General features: G+C 51.1%; 1 protein-coding gene across 5 annotated transcripts in view; it reads right to left on the bottom strand.

The window, feature by feature from the left end:
* HK1 (hexokinase 1) overlaps positions 1 to 19,797 on the bottom strand; it is a 69,328-nt gene that overhangs the window by 11,263 nt on the left and 38,268 nt on the right. For all 5 annotated transcript variants that reach the window (XM_045569322.1, XM_045569321.1, XM_045569319.1 and 2 more), the window contains exons 4-13: positions 16,756 to 16,875; positions 13,674 to 13,769; positions 12,982 to 13,081; positions 12,692 to 12,875; positions 8,056 to 8,211; positions 5,680 to 5,913; positions 3,512 to 3,816; positions 1,975 to 2,123; positions 1,553 to 1,672; positions 109 to 204 (exon numbers count right to left, since the gene is read on the bottom strand). In XM_045569322.1, coding sequence (XP_045425278.1) covers positions 109 to 204; positions 1,553 to 1,672; positions 1,975 to 2,123; positions 3,512 to 3,816; positions 5,680 to 5,913; positions 8,056 to 8,211; positions 12,692 to 12,875; positions 12,982 to 13,081; positions 13,674 to 13,769; positions 16,756 to 16,875 — 1,560 coding nt within the window. The remainder of the gene's footprint in view (positions 1 to 108; positions 205 to 1,552; positions 1,673 to 1,974; positions 2,124 to 3,511; positions 3,817 to 5,679; positions 5,914 to 8,055; positions 8,212 to 12,691; positions 12,876 to 12,981; positions 13,082 to 13,673; positions 13,770 to 16,755; positions 16,876 to 19,797) is intronic.

Genomic DNA, 19,797 nt, shown 5'->3' with positions numbered 1-19,797 from the left:
ATTATCCAGGTCACGTGCTTCTGTATTGTTTGAATCCTCTACAACACACAAGTACAATTTTTATAACCCAAAAACTCAGTAAAGGTTTTTAAAAACATTAATAGTTACCTCTCTCCTTTTTACTGCATCCCTTAGTAAGGTGGCCACGTCATGCCCCACGCAGTCAGAGGCCTTAAAACCCTTTGTCCAGGTGATCAAGATTCCCTGAAACATGAAAAGAGAGTCCTATGTAATTAACCTTTTTGGGCAGAATACAAAATTTCACACCCTCCCTTATGAGTTAACAACTGCTGAGGACTTACAACAAATGGAGATAGAGTCCCAACATTTGAGGCATAAACCAATAAAATACGAATAGAACTCTCCAGGCCTGGCCCCTCCTGTCTTCCAAGAGGTTTGAAATAATCCCCATTTCACAGATGGAGAGAATGAGGCATCAAGGTTAAAGGCCATGTCCACATTCACTCAGCAAATGGTAATACCGGGCAAGAACCCAGATTCCCTGATTCTCAGCGTGGTGCTGCTCCTAGTGTAACCCACTAGATTCCCTGGAGAAGAGTTTGCTGACAACATAACTGAAGGTATGTGTGGTTTCAGTAACACTGTTACTACCTAAAGTACATTTTAGGTTTCATCAGACTGAAGTTAAAACACTTGCTGGGAAAAATGCCACAGATGTGTATTCACTATGATGAATACAAGTGAAGGCAAACTGCTTTAAAAAAAAAAAAAGCACTGGACATTTAAAGGCTTGGGGGGGGGGGGGAACAACCACATGCTGATATAGATCTAATTGCTGAGATCTAAGAGGGCTTTAGAGGAAAAAAGACCCAAGTCAGCAAAGTGACTGGATGAACTGGTTCACAGAGGCAGGCGGCCCTACCTAGGTCTCCTAGTGCTGTTAATCAAGCCTTAAATCCTGGCCTAGGGCCCGCCTCCAGGGCCTCCTCCCCTGGCAAGCAGGGCTCCCGGTAGCTCTTCCAACAGGACAGGCTCTGTCTTGCCGCCCTGACTCTGGTCCATCACGGTGACTGCACAGCACGGGTTCCTTCTGCCCCGGCCCTTACCGCTCAGTGCGGCGCTGCTGGTCCGAGGGCTTGGCTCTCCCACTGGACTGCGGGCTCCCTGAGGACACGCGCTGTGACCTGCAGCTCTGAGCCCAGCACTTGGTACTCGGCAGGTGCCCTGTCCCATCCCATGTACCAAACAGACATTTATCTCCTCTGATCGGACACTGTGCTGGGGCGTGTGGGGGGACACAGGTTGTTGCTCAGGGAGCGTACTACTAGCAGAAAAGATAGACACAGTCACTGTTAAGTAACTGTGTAAGATGTGCCACAATCAAGGCAACAATCAAAGAAACAGGGAAAGCAGAAGAGGGTGAGGTTCCTTTTGCCTGGAGGAACAGGCTGCCCAAAAGAGGCAGTGCTTTCAAAGATAAAAAAACAGTGAAAAGCCTGGGTCAACCCACTGTGACATGCGAGCCAGCCCTCCCTGGCCACAGCGGGGTTAGTGCTGCCCCAGGACTGACGCCTGGAAGAAAGGCACTCACCGCATCCAGACTCTTCTGCTGGACGGGAAATGAGAACGTGAAGCCCAGAGGCATCCTGGGGCCTTTGATCCCCATGTAGTCCAAGAAGTCAGAGATGCAGGAGACGATGTGGTCAAACAGCTGCAAGAGAAAAGGACTAGCCATGCTCTCTGTGGTTTCGTACTTTCAGTGCACATGTACACGTGTGCACCCATGCATAAACACACACGTGTGCAAACACACCCCTACACACACAGAGGCCCCTTCTCCAGGATCTTCCCAGTCACCGGAGCATCATAAGCCAGGGATGGCTGAAAGTACCCGATGCTCTGGGGCCACAAGGGCACAAATGCACAGCCGTGGGGTCACATGAGGATTCTGGTCACCATGTAACCACCAATGCCACTGCCGTGTGTGTGCACACACCAGCAGAACCGGCTCACCTCTTCCCCAGTGCCCTGCATGATTTCGACGGGAATGGCATAGATCTTGTTGTGCATTTCCACCGTTCTCTTTTTCCCACTACGGATTTTCACCAGCAGGACGCGGAAATTCGTTCCTCCAAGATCCAGGGCCAAGAAGTCACCATGCTCTGTTGCAGTCAAGAACATAAAGAATGTCAAAAACAGCTAGGTGCTTCTTGGCAGCCAGTAACTCCAAGACTCAAACTTCCCAGGGGAGAACTCATCCAAAAAGGATATCCCATACTGAATCCGGGGAGAAGCTGTGACTCCTCCCTCCAGCACACAGCACAGGCTCAGAGGAGGGGCAGGCGCCCTGTCACTGACCACCTCCAACTGTGACCCATATTGAAAGGACAAAAGGCCCCATGGGTAAACTGCCTGTCACAATAAGCAAACTTCACCGGGGCCTAGCAACAATGCCCTGGTTTTAGAAAACCTCACATAAAAATTAATAATTTACGTCAACGTGTAAAGTATTTGCAAAAATGGCTACAATCATTCCCTTCCCTGTACCTGGCATTCTTTGCAATGTGTCTCTGCAGTTCCTCCCACCAAACACACCAAAAGATGGAGTCTACTTCCCCTCCCCTTGATCTGGCCCAGCCGCATGACTTGCTTCCGCCAAAAGAGTGTGGCAGAGGCAAAGTTGAGCCATCCCCAGCCTCAGCCTCAGCCTCCAAGGGGCTCTGAAGTCTTCCCTTCGCTCTCATGGACACTGCTGCTACCACGAGAACAGCCTGGTGGCCCAGCAGAGGATGAGACACAGGGCCAGGTACCCCTGCACCCCGGCCACCTGCTGGATGTATAAGGGGGGCCGTCGGCCATCAGCCTCCCACCTGACCCCCCAGCTGACTGTAGGTGCAGGAATGAGTCCTGCAGAGGTCAACCACGCCTAGCCCTGATGAGAAGAAGCATCCAGCTAACCCCCACAGACACATGAGCAATAATAAATGGTGGCTGTTTTAAGGCACTGAGTTTGGTTATAATGCGATAATAAGTAACTTACATGTAGGACATATTCATATCACAAAAATTCATTACTTCAAGGACTCACCCAGAAAGCTCTTCGGATTGCCCATGCTCAGCTCCCACGAGAACCACTAAGGGTGGCATTAAGGTTGTTTGGCCCCTGCCTACTTTACACACACCCTATCAGGACTTAAGAAAGGGGCATTGGGTGTTTATCCTTCCGGTTTACTGTGTTTGTGAGAGAACCTATTCAGTGCTGTGGGATTTGCCCAGCTTTGTTCTTAACACTTTCTCATTCTGAGCAGGACTATGGTTTTAGAGACAGCACCTGCCTGGGAGGTCCAACCAGGAGAATTTAATTGCCCCAAGTCATACTCGTGACACACAGTGGTAAAAATGGAAAACAGAGGTTCAGGTGAGCTCCTGCACAATCATGCACCTCCAGTGCAAATACGTCCGCTGGAAAATCCAACCTCTGCCCAGCCCTGCTGTGACGTGGGCCCTGGCAGGAGCAGGAGTGGCACGCCAGCCCCCAGCAGGCCCTCACCGGTCCCATCCGGAGTGCTCCGCACAAAGGAGGGCAGCATCTTGACCACGGCCTTGTCGTGCGTCTGCTTCCTCAGCCCCATCTCCATCTCCACCCGCATCCTCCTCTTCACCTCCAGCAGCATCTCCTTGGTGAGGCGGAAGTGGGCCAGGGTCTCCTCTATCTGCCGGTGCTGCTCCGCCAGGCGGTAGGCCACGGCCGTCACCATGGCGGCCCCCTTGCCGCTGCCACTCTCCGAGAGAAGGAAGCGCACGTCGGAGTCGGGCACCAGGCGCCTCAGCGTCTTGTGGAAACGCCGAGAATACCTGGGGGAGGGGGAGACGTGCCACACAGCTGGAATGAGCCTCTGTTGGGGACCTCCAGCCCCACCCGCCCCTGTCTTTCTCCACTTAATTCCATTTTCTCTACTTGCTTTTTTTCATTACACAAGTCATCAACATCCACTGCAGAAAAGTTAGCAAATGCAGACAGGTAAAAAGGAAAACTGAAATTGCCCATAACCACGCATAAAACAGAGGATTCCCGGTATTATATGAGCATCAAACACAAAAAATTCTAGATTTTGTCCTTCACCATGAAGAGAAGATAATACAGCACAGCGGGTCAAAAGTACAGTGTTGAAAGTCAGATCCGAAAACAAGGGCGAGACCACCACTTCCACGCCAGGTGACCTTCAGCAGGTGACCTTGGAGGAAATGAGGGTCTCGGTGTCGGCTAACAGTGATGTGGAGGGAACTAAATGAGTTAACAAAATGCTTGGATCAGTAACTGGCACTAGGAAGGTTCAATAAATAACCGCTGTTGTTCTGCAGTTTCACTTGGCCCTTTCCCTCTCCCTCAAAGGCCTGGACGTCTGTCTCTCGGTGGCCAGAAGAGGACTCTAGGACAGGACTGTGGTCAACTGTAAGCGCGGCAGGCTGCTGCCAAGGGAAACAGGAAACACAGTTCCCCAAAATACTGACAGTGGTCAAGTCCAAGGGCTGGGATAAAGAACGGCTTCTATTCTCTTCGTAACTTTTTGAACCATCTAAAGTTTCTATGCCAAGTATATATTACTTCTGAAATGAGAAACATTTATTCAAAGTTGTTTTTAAAAATGTGATGTCACGGACGAAGAGAGTTCTAGAGATGGCTGGTAGTGACAGTTGTGTGACAATATGAATGTACATAACACCACTGAACTGTATACTTAAAATTGGTTAAGATGATCTATCGTATATGTATTTTACCACAATTGTATAAAATTTTAAAGTGATGTTCCAAATCCCTAGGCTTTGTTGTCCAAAAATTAGGCAAGAAATTCTAAAAATAAGAAAAAATGGCTAATGAAATGGTTTCACTATCAAGAATTTTACAAATACTTTAAAAATGTTTTTAACAATAACAAAATTGTGAACCTGGCAGATAACAGCATCTAACTAGCTCAAACCCTACCCCCTCAGCAACACAGAGCAATTTCAACACCTGCTGAACTGTCCCCAGAGCTGGGCATGAAGGTGCAGTCTCTGCAAGGCTACTTCACATGCATGTGGCATGTATAGTGGGGAAAAAATCTGAGGTCCTGTGCAAAATAATCCTGTCACAGGCAGTTATCATCAAAACCTATTAAAGATTTAGAATTTACCTTTGGCCTTTTAAAAAGGTACAAGCCATGTGCTTACTGGCCGAGGGGACTTCCGAAGCCGAGGCAGCCAGTAGACCAGATGGCAGCGTGGTGAACCAGCCTGTCCTCAGCAATGGGGACAGTTTACAACTCACATGGCCGCTGGCTCTTGGGTGCCAAGCACGGACACATTGCCCATTTAAAAAAAATAACGTCTGAGGGTTTGGAGGATTTTACCAGGAGCTTCTGAAACAGGAATGCAGGTGCCGCACCTATGACCCAAGCTATAATGAGGATGACAGCCCTCCAGGTGAAAGGTATCGCTACACTCTCTCTGCAAAGGGGAGAGCATGGTGCCATACAGAAGCAACACCACCCAGGATCAGCAGGGGGCGGTACTTCCCAAGTGGGCAACTCTGACCTCTCTGCCCAGACCTAGGAATGGTCTTGTCTGCCAAAAACCACTTGCTGGGTGCAAATTCTACCTCCAGAGAAGGCCCGTACCCCCCTCCCCCCGCCACCCCGATGGGTGTGAAGTGCCAATGACAGCAAAGGGCAGACTCACTGTGGGTGCGTCTTGTAAAGAGACCCGTCGACACCAACCGTGGTCCGCAGCCTGGGCGTGCCCTTGTTATCGCGCAGCCGGTTCAGGACGGCGCCCAGCGTGGCAGCCACCAGGTTGGCTGAGCGAAAGGAGACGATGGTGCACACGTGCTGGACCGAGACACAGTCCTCATCGGACGGCTCCACTCCCAGGCGGGTCAGGATTTCCTTGGCGTTGTGGAGGCCTTCTTTGTTCCTGGGAAGGCAGAGGCCAACACCTACACGTTAAGGACCACACCAGGCAGAGCCAAGCACTGAGGCTCGAGGGTACATGGGAAGGCAGAAGCCACTCGCCACACATGCATGGCGTGGGACTGAGACCATCAAGTGTCTAAGGAGAGCCTGGAGGGGGCGGGGGGGTCTCCTCTGCAAGAAATACTGGGTAGAAGTGGAAACTGCATCAGGCTGGGTTATGATGGGCCAAGACCACGTACGTGGCCTACGAACAGGGGAGGAACAACTGCTCCCACCCGGGGCCCAGTGCTCACACGGCCCGGGAACCTCCTGCTCCTGGGGTCTGTGAGTTGCCCCAGGTGCTTCTGTGTTGTTTTGTGTATCTTGCTGGATTTATTCCAAAGTACTTTACAATTTTGTTACAATTGTAGATGATGTCTTTAAAAAAATATATGTGTGTATACACACACTCTTTAACTTACCACAATAATGTAAGATTTTAACAATGGGGGAAGGTGAGTGACGGGTATGCAGGAACACTCTGTACTATCTTTGCAGCTTTTCTGAAAATCTAAAGTTACTCTAAAATAAAAAGTTTATATAACATATGTATTTCTTTTAATTATTGCTAATAGATAGAAATACAATTGCCTTTTATATCTCATCTCCAGGCATCTTTTAACTTCTGTTATTCTATTCATTGTCTGTAAATATTTTTGGGGTGTTCCATGCAGACATTTACCATTTGCTAAAAATGACAATTTCACTTCTTTTTTGATTTTTAGGTCTTTAATTTCTTTCTTTCTATTTTCTTTTGTTAAAACACTGGCTAAGACTCCAGTACAAGGCTGAATAGAAACTGGTGATACTGTCTTACTCCTGATTTTAGAGAATGCTTCTAACATCTGCCCTTGTGGGATGTTTTTTACGGGTTTTTTGGAGATAGCCTTTATGATAATACACATGCTTCCTTGAGCTAACCAGGTTAATGTTTCTTGGTAACCACAGAGCCAACACCAGAAGCAGGCCAGGAGGCAGGCAGGCATTTTCTGACTTTGCCAGTGACTTTCAAGAGCAGCCATGAGCCTCCAGCTCCCCTTCCTTCCCAGCCACCAACCACGAGGTGGTTGGAAATGCAGTAGTGTGGCTCCCTGCTTGCCACAGCTCTGCACCAATTGTTCCTGAACGACAGTCATCCTAGGACACACTCCAACACGTGGATTTGGCAGCGGAGTAAGTCCAAATAAGCCCCCTTCCCCTTCTAGCAGCTGCCTTCTCTAACCACAAAGACAGCCGACGTGCATCTTCTCCTAGGAGCCAGGGTTATGAAACCCCTGGCTCTGTCTGAATTTCCAGGACCACACAGGGAACAGTGGGAACGACCACTTCATGCAGAGATAAAATGGCACTCTTTGCACCAAGGATGGCAGCAAGCTATCTTTACCTTCATCCCAGTGGTTCTGCATTGCTACATGGAATCTCCTGAACTAGGAACAGAGCCAAGTGGCACAGGGGAGCCAGCCACAAGACAAGAGCCCTTGAGACTCAGAGGCACCGACTACATCAAACGGCCACTGGGACAGAGTTTACCTACTTCTCTCCCAGAGTGAAGGCCTGTGACTAACCATCAAGTCAAAGATTCCTGGGTTTCTTGTGTGATGCCAAAGGGCAGCAGTCAGGTTGCTGGCTGGACAATGTCCTGTGTCTATCTGTCCTGGCTCACCTGTTAACCAGCGTTTCTCAAACTTGTGTGTCAGGGAACATTTCTAGTTGTTGGAGAAGGTCAGGATATTCCAGGGGAAATTCTAAGAACCCAGGCCCTGGGCTAGAATCACCTTCTTCCTGGACTCAGTCTTGCCCCGAGTACATGTCAGGGGGCAATGGGGCAGAAGAGGAGGCTGCCTTCGTCAATAAATAGGAAAATCCTCCATGAAGCGTTTGCTGCTAACTAGATTGCCCTTTAATGAACAGCCACACACACACGGTGACTGCAGGGAGACCAGCCCGGGATGGGTCAGCTAAGAATGAAGGGAGACTGACCCCAAAAGCCCTGACACTCTGGAGGGGAAAGGCCACCAAGCATGGACTCAGGAGGAAATGAGGGACCTATCCCTCTTTTCTGCCCCCCCCACCACCACCAGAAAGCCTGATGGAGGGTACTTACTTCTCGATGGCTGACACATCATTCGTGTTAAACTTCCCTCTGGTGAGCAGCTCTGGGGTGATCCGCCCTTCAAATAAGAGGCCCTCCTTGGCCATCTTGACCAGGATCAGCCGAACCAGCTCGCCCATGTACATGCCACTGACCATCTTCTCAAACCTGCAGGAGGAAAGCACACGGACGGGCCCTTGTCAGTCCTTCCTCTGCACATGACACGCGGCAACATGTGAGAGCGGGAGGGACATAAAGGAGAGGAAGGCACCGCCTCAACTCCCACAAGCCCTCAGCCTCCCTGACTGTGGCTCTTGAGTGAGTGAACAAGAGGGAGGGAAGGGGATGGGCAGGGGCATGTGGGGGGACGCCGACATTCGAGAGGGTGGGTCATCCAGACCCCATGCCTGAGCCCAGGGGAACACCGTAGGGCAGGAGCAGGCAGGGGAGGCTGCCTGGAGGCGGGGGGATGTTAGGATTTAGACTGGGGACAAAGACGAGAAGGCCCCTAGAGAGAAATGAGCAGAATATGACAATCCCTTACAAAACTATATGCTGTACTTTTTAAAGGACTTTCCATGGCTCTGGGAGACTCCAAGCCCTATGGGAGGGAGGTGGCCAGGAAGCAGTCTAGTAAATGTCTTCACCGAGGGAAAGGCAGCTATTGCCTAGAGGCTGCTGTTGAGCATTTGTTGGTCATCTTCCTGTCATCGGCCAAAAGGACCAAGAATTTGCTTTGAGGAACCCACTCCTCCCCCACTGATCGGCCCCTAAACTCCAGGGTGGGCTCTGAGGAGCTGAAAGCCAATCGGCTCATCCTGCCGCTCCGGCCTTGTCCAGGCACGGGCCAATCAGAGTGAGCCTACTCTCCCCTCCCCCGGGAGGTGTGGCTTGAGGCATGGGCTCGGTGACTGCGGCAGCCACTTGGAGCCCAGCACTGCAGGGGAGAGGCTGCCAGGTGGAGCCTGAGATAGACGCCTACGCACACTGGGGAAGGCCCAGCCGACAGCCGGCGAAAACCAAGGCTCGAAGCCATATCTGAGCCAGATGCAGTCCCCGAGGCCTGGCTGACCAGCGCCAGGAGGAACCCTGAGCAGGGCAGATCAAAGAGGCAGGTCCACATGGCAGGGGCCGGCCTCTCCTCCAAGGGAGCCCAGCTGGCACACCCAGAGCTGGCTGTGACACAGCAAAACACTTTGTTCCAGCCAGAGCCAGCCTGGGAGCCAAGGATGCTGCTGGAACCTGCCTGCCCAGCCCTTGTCCATCAACACAGGGTGCAGGCCTTGTCAGACACAGTCCTCATTGTTCCTGCTCCTGACAGAACCAGACAGGACGGCCCCGCCGTGACCGTGTGGGGACACCTGGCAGGAGAGTGCCCTTCCGAGTCCTAGCTGCCCGGCTGCCGCCCCAGGCTCCCGTGGGAACAGCCTGTGTGTGGTCCCGAGCCAGAATCTCAGAGCTGGCGGGAGCCACAGTTAGAGTAGGTCACCTCAGTCTCCTCGCCTGTGTAATGTGGATACCGACAGGGCTCCCCTGTAAGGGTGTATGGAGGATATAGGCTAATATGGGTCATATGGTGCTGCCGTGTCTGGCTAATAGTGAGTGCTGTGGCCCTTCCTGTGTCTGACACTTGTCTAGCCACTTTACATCAGCAGCGGTCCCCAACCTTTTTGGCACCAGAAACTGGTTTCATGGAAGATAATTTTTCCATGGACTGGGGGAGGCGAGGGCATGGAGCTCTGCGGCCCAGTCCCTAACAGGCCATGGACCGATACTGGTCCACGGCCCAGGGGTTGGGGACGGCAGCTTTACATGTGTTAACTTATTGTATGGCCACAGGGGCAGTGGTTCACGCCTGTAATCCTAGCACTCTGGGAGGCAGGAAGTAGGAGGATTGCTTAAGCTCAGGAGTTTGAGACCAGCCTGAGCGCAAGACCCCATCTCTACTAAAAAATAGAAAGATTATCCAGGCATCATGGCATGCGCCTGTAGTCCCAGCTACTAAGGAGGCCAAGGCAGGAGGATCATTTGAGTCCAGGAGTTTGAGGTTGCAGTGAGTTATGATGATGCCACTGTACGTTACCCAGGGCAACAGAGCAAGATTATGTCTCAAAAAAACAAAAATTTTTACAGGTGGGTACAGTGGTTCATGCCTCTAGTCCCAGCACTTTGGGAAGCCAAGGTGGGAGGATCGCTTGAGCCCAGCAGTTTGAGTCTGCAGTGAGCTATGGTCGTGCCACTGCACTCCAGCCTGGGCAACAGAGCGAGAACTTATCTCTTAAAAAAATATATATAAATAACAAAAACATTAAAAATAAAAAAATAATTAAAACATTTTATTCTCATTACAACTTTATGAGAGAGACGTTAGCATCATCCCCATTTCACAGGTGAGAAAACAGAGACACAGAAAGGCTACAGAACTTGCCCATGGAGAGAGCCACCAAGTGGCAAATGCACACTTTGAACCCAGTTAAATCTAACTCCAGAGGTTGTGCTCTAACTACTGTGTTGTGCTGCCCTTCTCATGGGCAATATCACACAATGCCAGCTGTTACTGTCATGCTAGCGGCCACCGAGCCCCAACCCCTCTGCCTGTCCTCCCTAGACAGCCTGTCTCTGTTGGGCAGCGTGACAGTAAGAAAAGTTATTCCCCTTAGGATGAGCCAACATCTGCCTCCTGGCACCTCTACCCACTGCTTCTCACTCTGCCTTCTGGAGACACCCAGAACAACCTGCTCACTTCTCTACATGATGTCCATTCACAAATATAGATGCTGACATCCCCCTTTCAAGATAAAGGAGGCCCTAGGCCAAGGGTCTGTCCTCTCCCAGTCCCTAGAACCCCTATCAGAGCATCAGACCAAGCAAACGGCACCTCTCACGCCTTCTCCTCAAGCCCCAGCTCACGGAGACTGGCTCCTCCTGCACCCGCCAGCACGCGCTGGGGCCAGTGCCTCACTTCTGCTCAAGTGAAATCAAGCTAGTCGTGATCTGCCTCTTGGCAGTCAGACACCTCCCACCACGGATCACCAGCGAGGGGCAGTGCCACAGTGTTCCAGCCACCCTGCCTGCTAGTGGGCCCAGGCAGGGCTGAGATGGGGTGGGGGATGGGGATCGTCAGCCACCGGGAGTCTTGAGTAAGGACGTGCATGCCAATTAGGAGTTCCCTTGGCAGCCCGGTCTGCTCAGGCTGGAAGCCCAGGGAAAGAAAAGGAGGGAGAGGCCTATGTCCAGGCAAACCAGGACAGGAGCTGCCGGGAGATTCTTGGACGGGCAGAGCAACAGAAAGGAAAGGTGTTGGGGGCTGACTTGAAAAGACACGTAGTTATTCCACCACCACCCAGGCTGCTGTGGTCACTGCTGTGTGGGGCGGTGTCTCCTCGCATTTTGAAGGATGTGACAAGGAGTCACAGTGAGAAGGGATGTGGGATTCCAGACACAACAGAGAAAGCAGAAGAGCAAGAGGCCCAAGAAGACAAGAGGGAAGGAGAATTAAACATGAAAGCCGGTGGGACCAAATCCGCAGCATGAAACAGGTGTATGGCAAGAACGCCTAAGGCCTGGGGCAGAGGGGCTGGAGGGAGGAAGCCAGACACTGGATCCCTTATAGAAACAGAGCTTCTCACTCTGGGATGAGGCAGGGACTCCCGATTCTCAGTGCACGCTAGCCTCACAGAGAAACGCGAACATGCACTTCAGGAAATAGTGGCCCCGAGAAAGCAATACCCACTCGAGCTTGAATGACAGCTCTCCTACTTCTGCAGCCAGGAGCCTCCAAGTCCACAAACAACTTGTCTGTATGTCTCAAGTTCTTTAAAGTCTGACTCATCTGTTTGTGCTTGACATACAGAAGGAGTTTCTCCACCCTCTAAGGGTGCACGGCTTACACCGTGCTCACCCACTCCTCTGCACGACAGCCACTGCGTGTCTGGCCCACTCCCCGTGAGGATGGTCTGCCCTGGGAGGGAAGGCAGTGTGGGACCCTCAGAGCCTAGCACACGATCAGTGCTCAGTAAATGTGCTACATGAACAGACACTCACCCTCCCTGGCTCAGTGACACCCACATACCACGTGGCCTCTCTCACCCTGAACAGCAACGCTAGTGACTATAGCACACAGTCGTATAGTTTTCACACCATATTTTACACTAATGCTTCTGTGCTTCACTTTGGGGGAGGGAGGGCATTTTTGAACCATTAATAGTTATTCTGGGTATGTGAGGCAGGAGATAATTGGAAGGCTTTTTTTTTTCAGGGGGTTCAGAGCTCTTGTGCTCCCGACCACCTCTTGGTCTCCTTCCCCCTCGACTCCAGCCCTGCTCCCCCTGCTCAGGGTGGGGGGGGTTCGTTGTGAGCTCCACACCCGGCTGCATCATTGCTTCTGTGCTCTTAGTTTTCAAGTGTTTTACAAGGATACAATCATAGTGTTAATTGAACAAAGAGAACATTATTTTAAAAGTGCTTTTAGGCTACAAACTCCACAGCCACGTATCTGACCACACAAGGAAAGACAAATAATGCAAATCTGATGGGCTTTTCCGCTTGGGATCACCTGGCTTCACGCCCCGCTCATCTCTCACCCCAAATCTTTCCTTAAATGTCCCTAAGTCACCTCTGTGGCTAGAAGAGCAGGTCAAGGACTCACAGCTGTTTTCCGGGGTTGAGGGAGCCCCGGTCTATCTCCCTGTCGAACTCGGTGCGGATGTCCTCCAGGGACCCGTCGTCTCCGAAGGCCCCCCACTCCGTGTTGATGCACATCCTCCCCTCGTCGCCTTCCACCAGGTCGATGTGCCTCAGTTCCTCCATGTAGCACGCGTTGGTGCCAGTGCCTTGGAGGGACAAGATCAGAAGCCGTGACCACACAAGCAAGCGGAGGCTGTGCCTCCTAGAAACACTGGCCGAACAAAAGGGACGAGCCAAGAGGGGGCACGTTACCAATGATCAGGCCAACTTCGCACTGCTGGTCATCATAGCCACAGGTCATCATGGTCCCCACCGTGTCGTTCACCATAGCTACGATGTTGGCATCATAGTCCTGGGGACAGATAACGGGGTGTCACCGTCCATTCACACGTGGGGGCAGAGATCACCAACCTTAAGAGAGCTTGGCAGAAGTGCTCTGGTTTTCATAATCACCCTGCTTTGCGGGTAGTGCTGGTTTCATTACTGCTGGTACTCAAATTAATTGGATCAGAGTGCAGTGATTAAATTATGGAAACCTCACAGTTACCTTAATTACCTGGCTCCAGAGTCTGTGGGGAGTGGATTTTACTCCTGGAGCCACATTCCTCCACAAACCTCTCGCGAGGTCCATGTGCCTACGTGTGGAGGGTTCCCCTGCCCTGTGCTAAGCACGGCAGGCTGCACCTGTGACATCACTCCTGTCACAAGGAGGCGACCCCTGCCCCAGGCGTGGGTCCTTTGGCAGCACTTCTGAGAACACAGCTTTAAAGCACCTCTGACATTTCAGACTGTGCACCCTCACCTCTCCCCTGCCCGGGTGCTCAGACTTGGCGCTACTCTCCGCCCCACCCCCAGGAAGGGGCTGGGTCTGCTTTAGGACGCAGCCCTCTCCCCACACCCCTCCCCTCTGTGCGTCCGGGTCAGTAGGGCCCAGGAGAAATTACCCCTCTCTTTTTGATGGCTTTGTGAAGTAGCTTGACCACATCTGCTCCTTCCACACCGCTGGCTTTAAATCGCTTTGTCCAGGTGATTAGGATGCCCTGCGAAGGAGAGCAGATGGGGCTGGACACGGGCTGGGAGGCCTCCAGCACCCCAGGGCCCTGGGCACTGCTCCAGCGGCCCAGTGGCTGCCTCCAGATGACACTGGGTGAGGGAGCCAGACTCTGTTCCATTTCCTGTTCATCCACATGACGGATTTCTCTGGGGGGTGCCATGGGAGTGGGGAACCTGCTCACAATATCCAACTCACACCAGAATAAAGCAGGTGGCTGCAGGAACAGCAGTGCCACGAGGCATGCCCATCTGACTACATGTCCACTGCATGGCCAGACCCCACGTACAAAGAGAGCAGAAATCCCTGGTCACCCTCCCCCGCTTTGCAACCAGACCTCGGCTTGCACAGCCCCAAGGAAAGACAGCCAGAGCCAGATTGGAAAGAGGACGAAATGCTAAGCTAATTCTGGCTGCTGAGCTTCCTAGGGCCAGGTCCTGCACATTCCAGGGACAATGGTGACTCCATGTAAGACGTGTGCCTCTCCACCAACTTTGGAACTTGACCCCCATTTGTAAGCAGTGACTTCACCATGTGTACAGTATGATCCCTTCTCTGTTTGCATATTTTTGGAGAAACTTCAAGGACAGCCACCCAATGGTGACTCACTTGGTAATATGGAGGGGTCGGAATTCTACTTTTTGCTTTACAATTTTATTTTATTTCAGTAGTTCTACATGTTGCTTTTGAAATTTTTAAAATAATCAAAGATGCTAAAAAAAGAAAAATAATTGTATTAATACTTGGCCGTTTTTCTCTGACTGGGGAAAGTCACTACAAACGTAGCGGCATTGGGAGACCCACTCTCTGGGCCCTGCAGACCTCCAGGGGTTGACCCGGGGATGGGGGTCCTGCCCACACGGGCACTGCCCTCGCTCACTGTGACAGCCACACTGACTGGAGGCGGCAGTGGGGAGGGTGAGCCCTTGGAGACAACTTGTGGTTCTTCACTCAGCAGTAACCGTGGCTAATCCAGGCTCTGCAGAAGCCCCTGGACACTCTTGTTTTCTTCTCCTGAATTCTCTCCCCACCCCACCCCCAGTTCCCTAAAAGTTGTGGGAAGAAGGTGGGGTTGAAAATCAGAAATCCTGGTTCTATTTCCACACCTTCTGCCCATTTCCTTGTGCACAGTTCCTTTTGCTCATCTAGAATAAGAGCTGGTCTAGACGTGGATGGTCTCGAAGGTCTCGGCCGGCCTTGAGAGAGCATTTGCAGGCCTCCTGGACGGACCCACTGGCTCCCCGGCAGGTAGCCTGGCCCAGCCCAGGCAGCCCTCCTGGGATGGGGTCAAGGCTGGTGGGTGGGGCCCCCACCTTTGGCTCCTTCTCTGCCCACAATGCCCCCTCCCAGGCACCTCTGCTCCCCCTGGCAGGCCCCTGTGCCCATGAGGACGTTCTCTCTCCCTACTCCTGCAACATCTTCCTCCCCGGAAGACTACACCTTTTGGGGGGCAGGCCATGTCTGCGGGCCATTCTCTCCCAGGGCTGAGCCCACACCTAGCACAGCGACAGCGCTCTGCAAACGGCTGCTGAATGCACACTTGAGTGACCGTGAAGCAGTTTGCTGAAGCCTCTTCATTCCCAGGCCACCTCCCATCTCTGCTGGGAGGGGGAGTGACTGTCATGCCTCGGTCTCAAAAACTGAGGGAAACTTAGTACTGACAACAGGCTTTGCAAAAGGATTCGGGAAGGACATGCTCAAGGCCAAACTGATCTGAACACCTTGGAAGGGTAGCAGTGCCAGATACCAAAGCATGAGGCTCCCTGTGGCCACAGCAGTCCTGAAAGGACAAAAGATCAGACCGAGCATCTCAGAAGCATTCACACATGTTGGAGGGAGGGCGGGTACTGGTGGGAGGTGGGGCCTGGGCCCTGGTCCAGCATCTGCCATTCTAAGCCCTGTGACCCTGGGGAGGCCTCTGTGCTCCATCGTGGCCTGCTGGGCTCTCAAGCCCCTTCTTGCTGATTCCGATGTAAGGACCCGGGCAGCAGGAAGTAGCAGTACCCAGGAGAGGGTGCTTACTCGAAAGGGGCAAAGGGGCCTAGGGGTGCTACCTTGCAAGTGTGCCCTGTGCCCAAACACTACTATCCTGTAAGAAAGTGAACTAGTTATAAGCATGGGCTCTGCCTCCTCCTGGCTAGGTGAACTTGGGCAGGTTCTTAACCCCTCTGAGCCTCAGTTTCCCCATCTGTGAAATGGGAATCATAAGCACTTAACTCACAGAGGTGTTTGAAGACTGTGTGCATTCAGAGCCTGGTACCTGATGGTCCCTCGATAATGTTAATTAGCAGAATTCCTGTTATTAGTTTATTCGCGGGAGAGGTGTGTGTGTTGTGTGTGTTGTTTGTGCTTCTGTCTCTCCACGTAGAACACGGTTACATCTACTTATGTTGTATTGCTGCAGTGCTCTGAGGTTCAATGCTATCACGCGGTTAGTCTGAGTCCATCCTTCCTGAACGAATGAATGAATGAACAAATGAAACAGGAAGGTGGGTGCAACAAGTCACCTGGGAGGTCAACAAAGGAACTAAGCACCTCTCTGGGGCTAGAGCCACTGACCAGCAGATGCCGGGGAGAGGTGGCTCTGACACCTGAGGGACAGAGCCCTGATCAGATTTGCAGCAACCAGGATGGCTTCCAGATAACGCCTGGCACCTCTGGAAAAGGGCTTCCCCCTCTCTCCACCACCATCAAACCTACTTTCCTTTCCTTCACCTGCTCGAGTGTAATAAATGGCTCTCCTACCTGGTGGCCACAAATACCATGATTTGTCTCTAAGAATACATAAATAACTAAGGTAATCCAAAAAATAAACACTACCTCATGACATCACAGTTTGTGCAAATATTTCTTTAAAAATACCAGACACGAAGCTCATCCTGGAAGCAAAAGGGGAAAGCGGTGGAGAAAAAGGCTTCATGGGCTTGTCCACTCCGGGGCATGTGCACAGCCCAGTCACCCCAGGACGTCCTTACCTCGTCTATTTTGGACTGCCGGCAAGGGAAAGAAAATGTGAATCCCACAGGTAAGTTCTTGTCCTTGATGTTCCTTTTCTCCATGAAGTCTCCCAGGCACTCGGCGACGTGATCAAAAAGCTGGAGGAAGCATGAGAGGGCAGTCAGGTGGGACAAAGGGGACTTCAGGAAGAAACAGAACCAGTTCCCTCCTGCGAACACGGAAAGGAGCATACCTGCCGAGGTACCCATCCTCGCGGGACCTGGCAGCCCCGTCTGAAAAGCCACACTCTGTGCGATCACAGAGAAGAGCCGCTTAAAAACAGCTGCCCCGTGGGCCAGCACAGCTCCTGGGCAGCATTTCAAAACCTTCAAATAGAACTGGCCTCTCAGGAGTCACTAACAGGTATTGTCTGGGTACTGAGAAAAACGTAAAACTAACAGAAAATCCACTTATCCCTCCATAATGCACAGGTCACAGGTCTCCATCGGCTACCCAGGTGGAGGAGCCTTCTGGCCCCTTCCCGCACTGCTAACTGTAAATTCCAGAACCTCCACGGGCAACGCCACAGCCTCAAGCCCAGTGGAGTGGCTTAGCCATCTTCAGACTACCATATTTTTACTTTTTACTGAAGTGTAACGCGCATACCCAAAAAAAGCACATACATCCTAAGTGTAGAGTTCACTGGGTTCTCTCAGGCTGCACCCACCAGTGCCCGGACCAGGTTAGTGGCACCCAGACCCCCCCTTCCTGCCACCCAGCCCCACAGGGGCACCTGCCAGCTGCCCTGACTTCAGCACCCTCCACTAGTTTTGCCTGTCTGTCTACGGTAGCTCAGTGGAGACAAGACAGTGTGCACCCTTGGGTGTCCGCATTCTTTTACTCTATATTATGTGCATGAGAGTCATCTACATGGTTTTGCATCTTTATAGACTATCCCTTCTCCTCATGATAGGAATATACCAAAATTTATTTACTGGGCTGCAACTTAAGCTTGCCTGCTCTAAGACACATTATCTTTGACTTATTAGGTGCACTCACATCTTAGGAATCCACTAGAAAGAGCTCAGAACAGTGGCTCCCTAGCTTCTGCAGAATACTGCCAATGACAGGAGGCTCACTACCTCTCAGGTAACCTTTTTGGATCTCTCTAATAATTCCCCTCACTTCTAAAATATAAGCAGAACTGAAGATAATACTCCATATATGTGTTCCAATCAGAGGAGTGCTTAGTAGAACAACCTCCCTTCTTTAGCTCTATACCTCTATTAATGCAACCTTAGCACACACATGCTCTTCTGGCAGCCACGCCACAGTCTAGGTAGCCGTCTATCTTTTTCATGACTGTCACAATACTAGACCTCTCTTAAATATGGGATTGACACAGTCATTGAACTTCCTGGAGCCCAGAAGGCAGTCTTGGAAGAGCCAGTCATATGGAGCAGCCCCAGCCCTGCTCCCAGTCAAGGCCATCTGTCTGAAGGCTTTCCTTGCAGGGCATCCATTAGAGTGGGCCAGAAGCCATTACTGCCATTCCCATCTTTCCCCAGATGTGCCCGAAGCCAGCTTTAAAGTCAGACTTCGCTGCCAAGGTAATGGAAAACCCGGTCAATTTTGCTTTAGGAGCCTCTGTCCCTGAGTCACTCTTACTCCGGCTGCAGCTGGCACCTTTGACTGAGTTGACACGTGACTACCTCCCTTGGAGAAGCCCGGCTAAGCTCCCTGCGACCTATATTTCACACTGATGTAAACCCATCACTAAGTCGTCCTCGCGCCCCGTGCCATCTGCACTCGCAAGCTCCAGGCTCCCCTGCAGCCTCAGGAGGGAAGCTCTGCAGGAAGGGGCAGGGACTGGCTGGGAGAGCTCTGGCTGCAAAACGGATTGACATGGATCGCGCCTGTAACCAGCCCCGAGTTCCACAAACACAACTCCTTTAGCACTGCATTGAGAAGGAACCAGGACTCTAACCTGCCCGGGGAGGCAGGAAGCTACCCCTGGGCTGACCTACATCTGGGATCAACTAGGAAGGGAAGTTACCCAACCTCCCTAGACTCAAAATTGCAGTGTCTAAAAAAACATTAATTTTTTTTTCTCTCCTGACAACATAACTCATTATTTTAAAAATACACACAGACTCTGACTAGGGGGCGGGGAGGGAAGGGCAATATACGTAATCTAAACTTATGTACCCCCCATAATATGCTAAAATAAAAAAAAAATTAAGAAAAAAAAAATACAGTCTCTCTGAACTTAATCATTTATTTTTCAAAATTCCCCAAACTGAATAAGTAACATTTCAAGAATGCTGCTTTGTGTTTCTAAAAGTATTAAATCTTAAAATTGCACTGAGATTTTTGAGGGGGCGGGGAGAGAGGGAGACAAGGAAAAGGGAATCGTTAATAACTGGGGAATCGGGAGAGTTGGGTCCCATCTCTCTCCCCTAACAGAGGACCCTCTGCCGTGATCCCTACACCTCTGTCCCCGGCCCTCTCTCAATAAAGTTCTGCCTCATCATTTTTAGCAAATGTCATAAATAAATCTTTCTCTAACAGTGTTAAATATAAAAAGAATGCTTGTGATAGGGAAAATTGGTAATAAAAAGGGCAAGAACTGAAAGAAAATTAAAGATTTATAATTTTCTATTTTAAATTCTAGTCACTCGAAGAGGGAAGACACACTTCCAATTTCAGTGTGCTCAGGACGCAGAGCAAAGCCCCGTGTGCAAAGGACCCTGCGTGCGAGAGATCTGAATAGAGATTAATATTAACGTTTCCTCTGTAAAAATCAATAGGGGAATCTGGATGAAGGGCACATACAGGAGCTCTCTGCGCTTATCTTAAAACATTTCTATAAGTTTAATATTATTTGAAATAAAAAGTTCAAAAATCTATTTTAAAATTCCCACATATCACAGAAGATGAGAATCCCCTGTGATCAAACCCCAGGAATTCACCCTTGTTCATCATCAGTGAGTCCGAGTTGCTTCATGGGCCAAGTGAGGACCCTGGTTTGCCAGAATATTCCATAGGCCGATAACAGACCTCAGCAAGATGGACCTCAC

Source organism: Lemur catta, chromosome 14 (assembly GCF_020740605.2).
Source record: "Lemur catta isolate mLemCat1 chromosome 14, mLemCat1.pri, whole genome shotgun sequence".
NCBI lineage: Eukaryota > Metazoa > Chordata > Mammalia > Primates > Lemuridae > Lemur > Lemur catta.
This window is presented reverse-complemented; position numbering and strand designations above follow the sequence as displayed.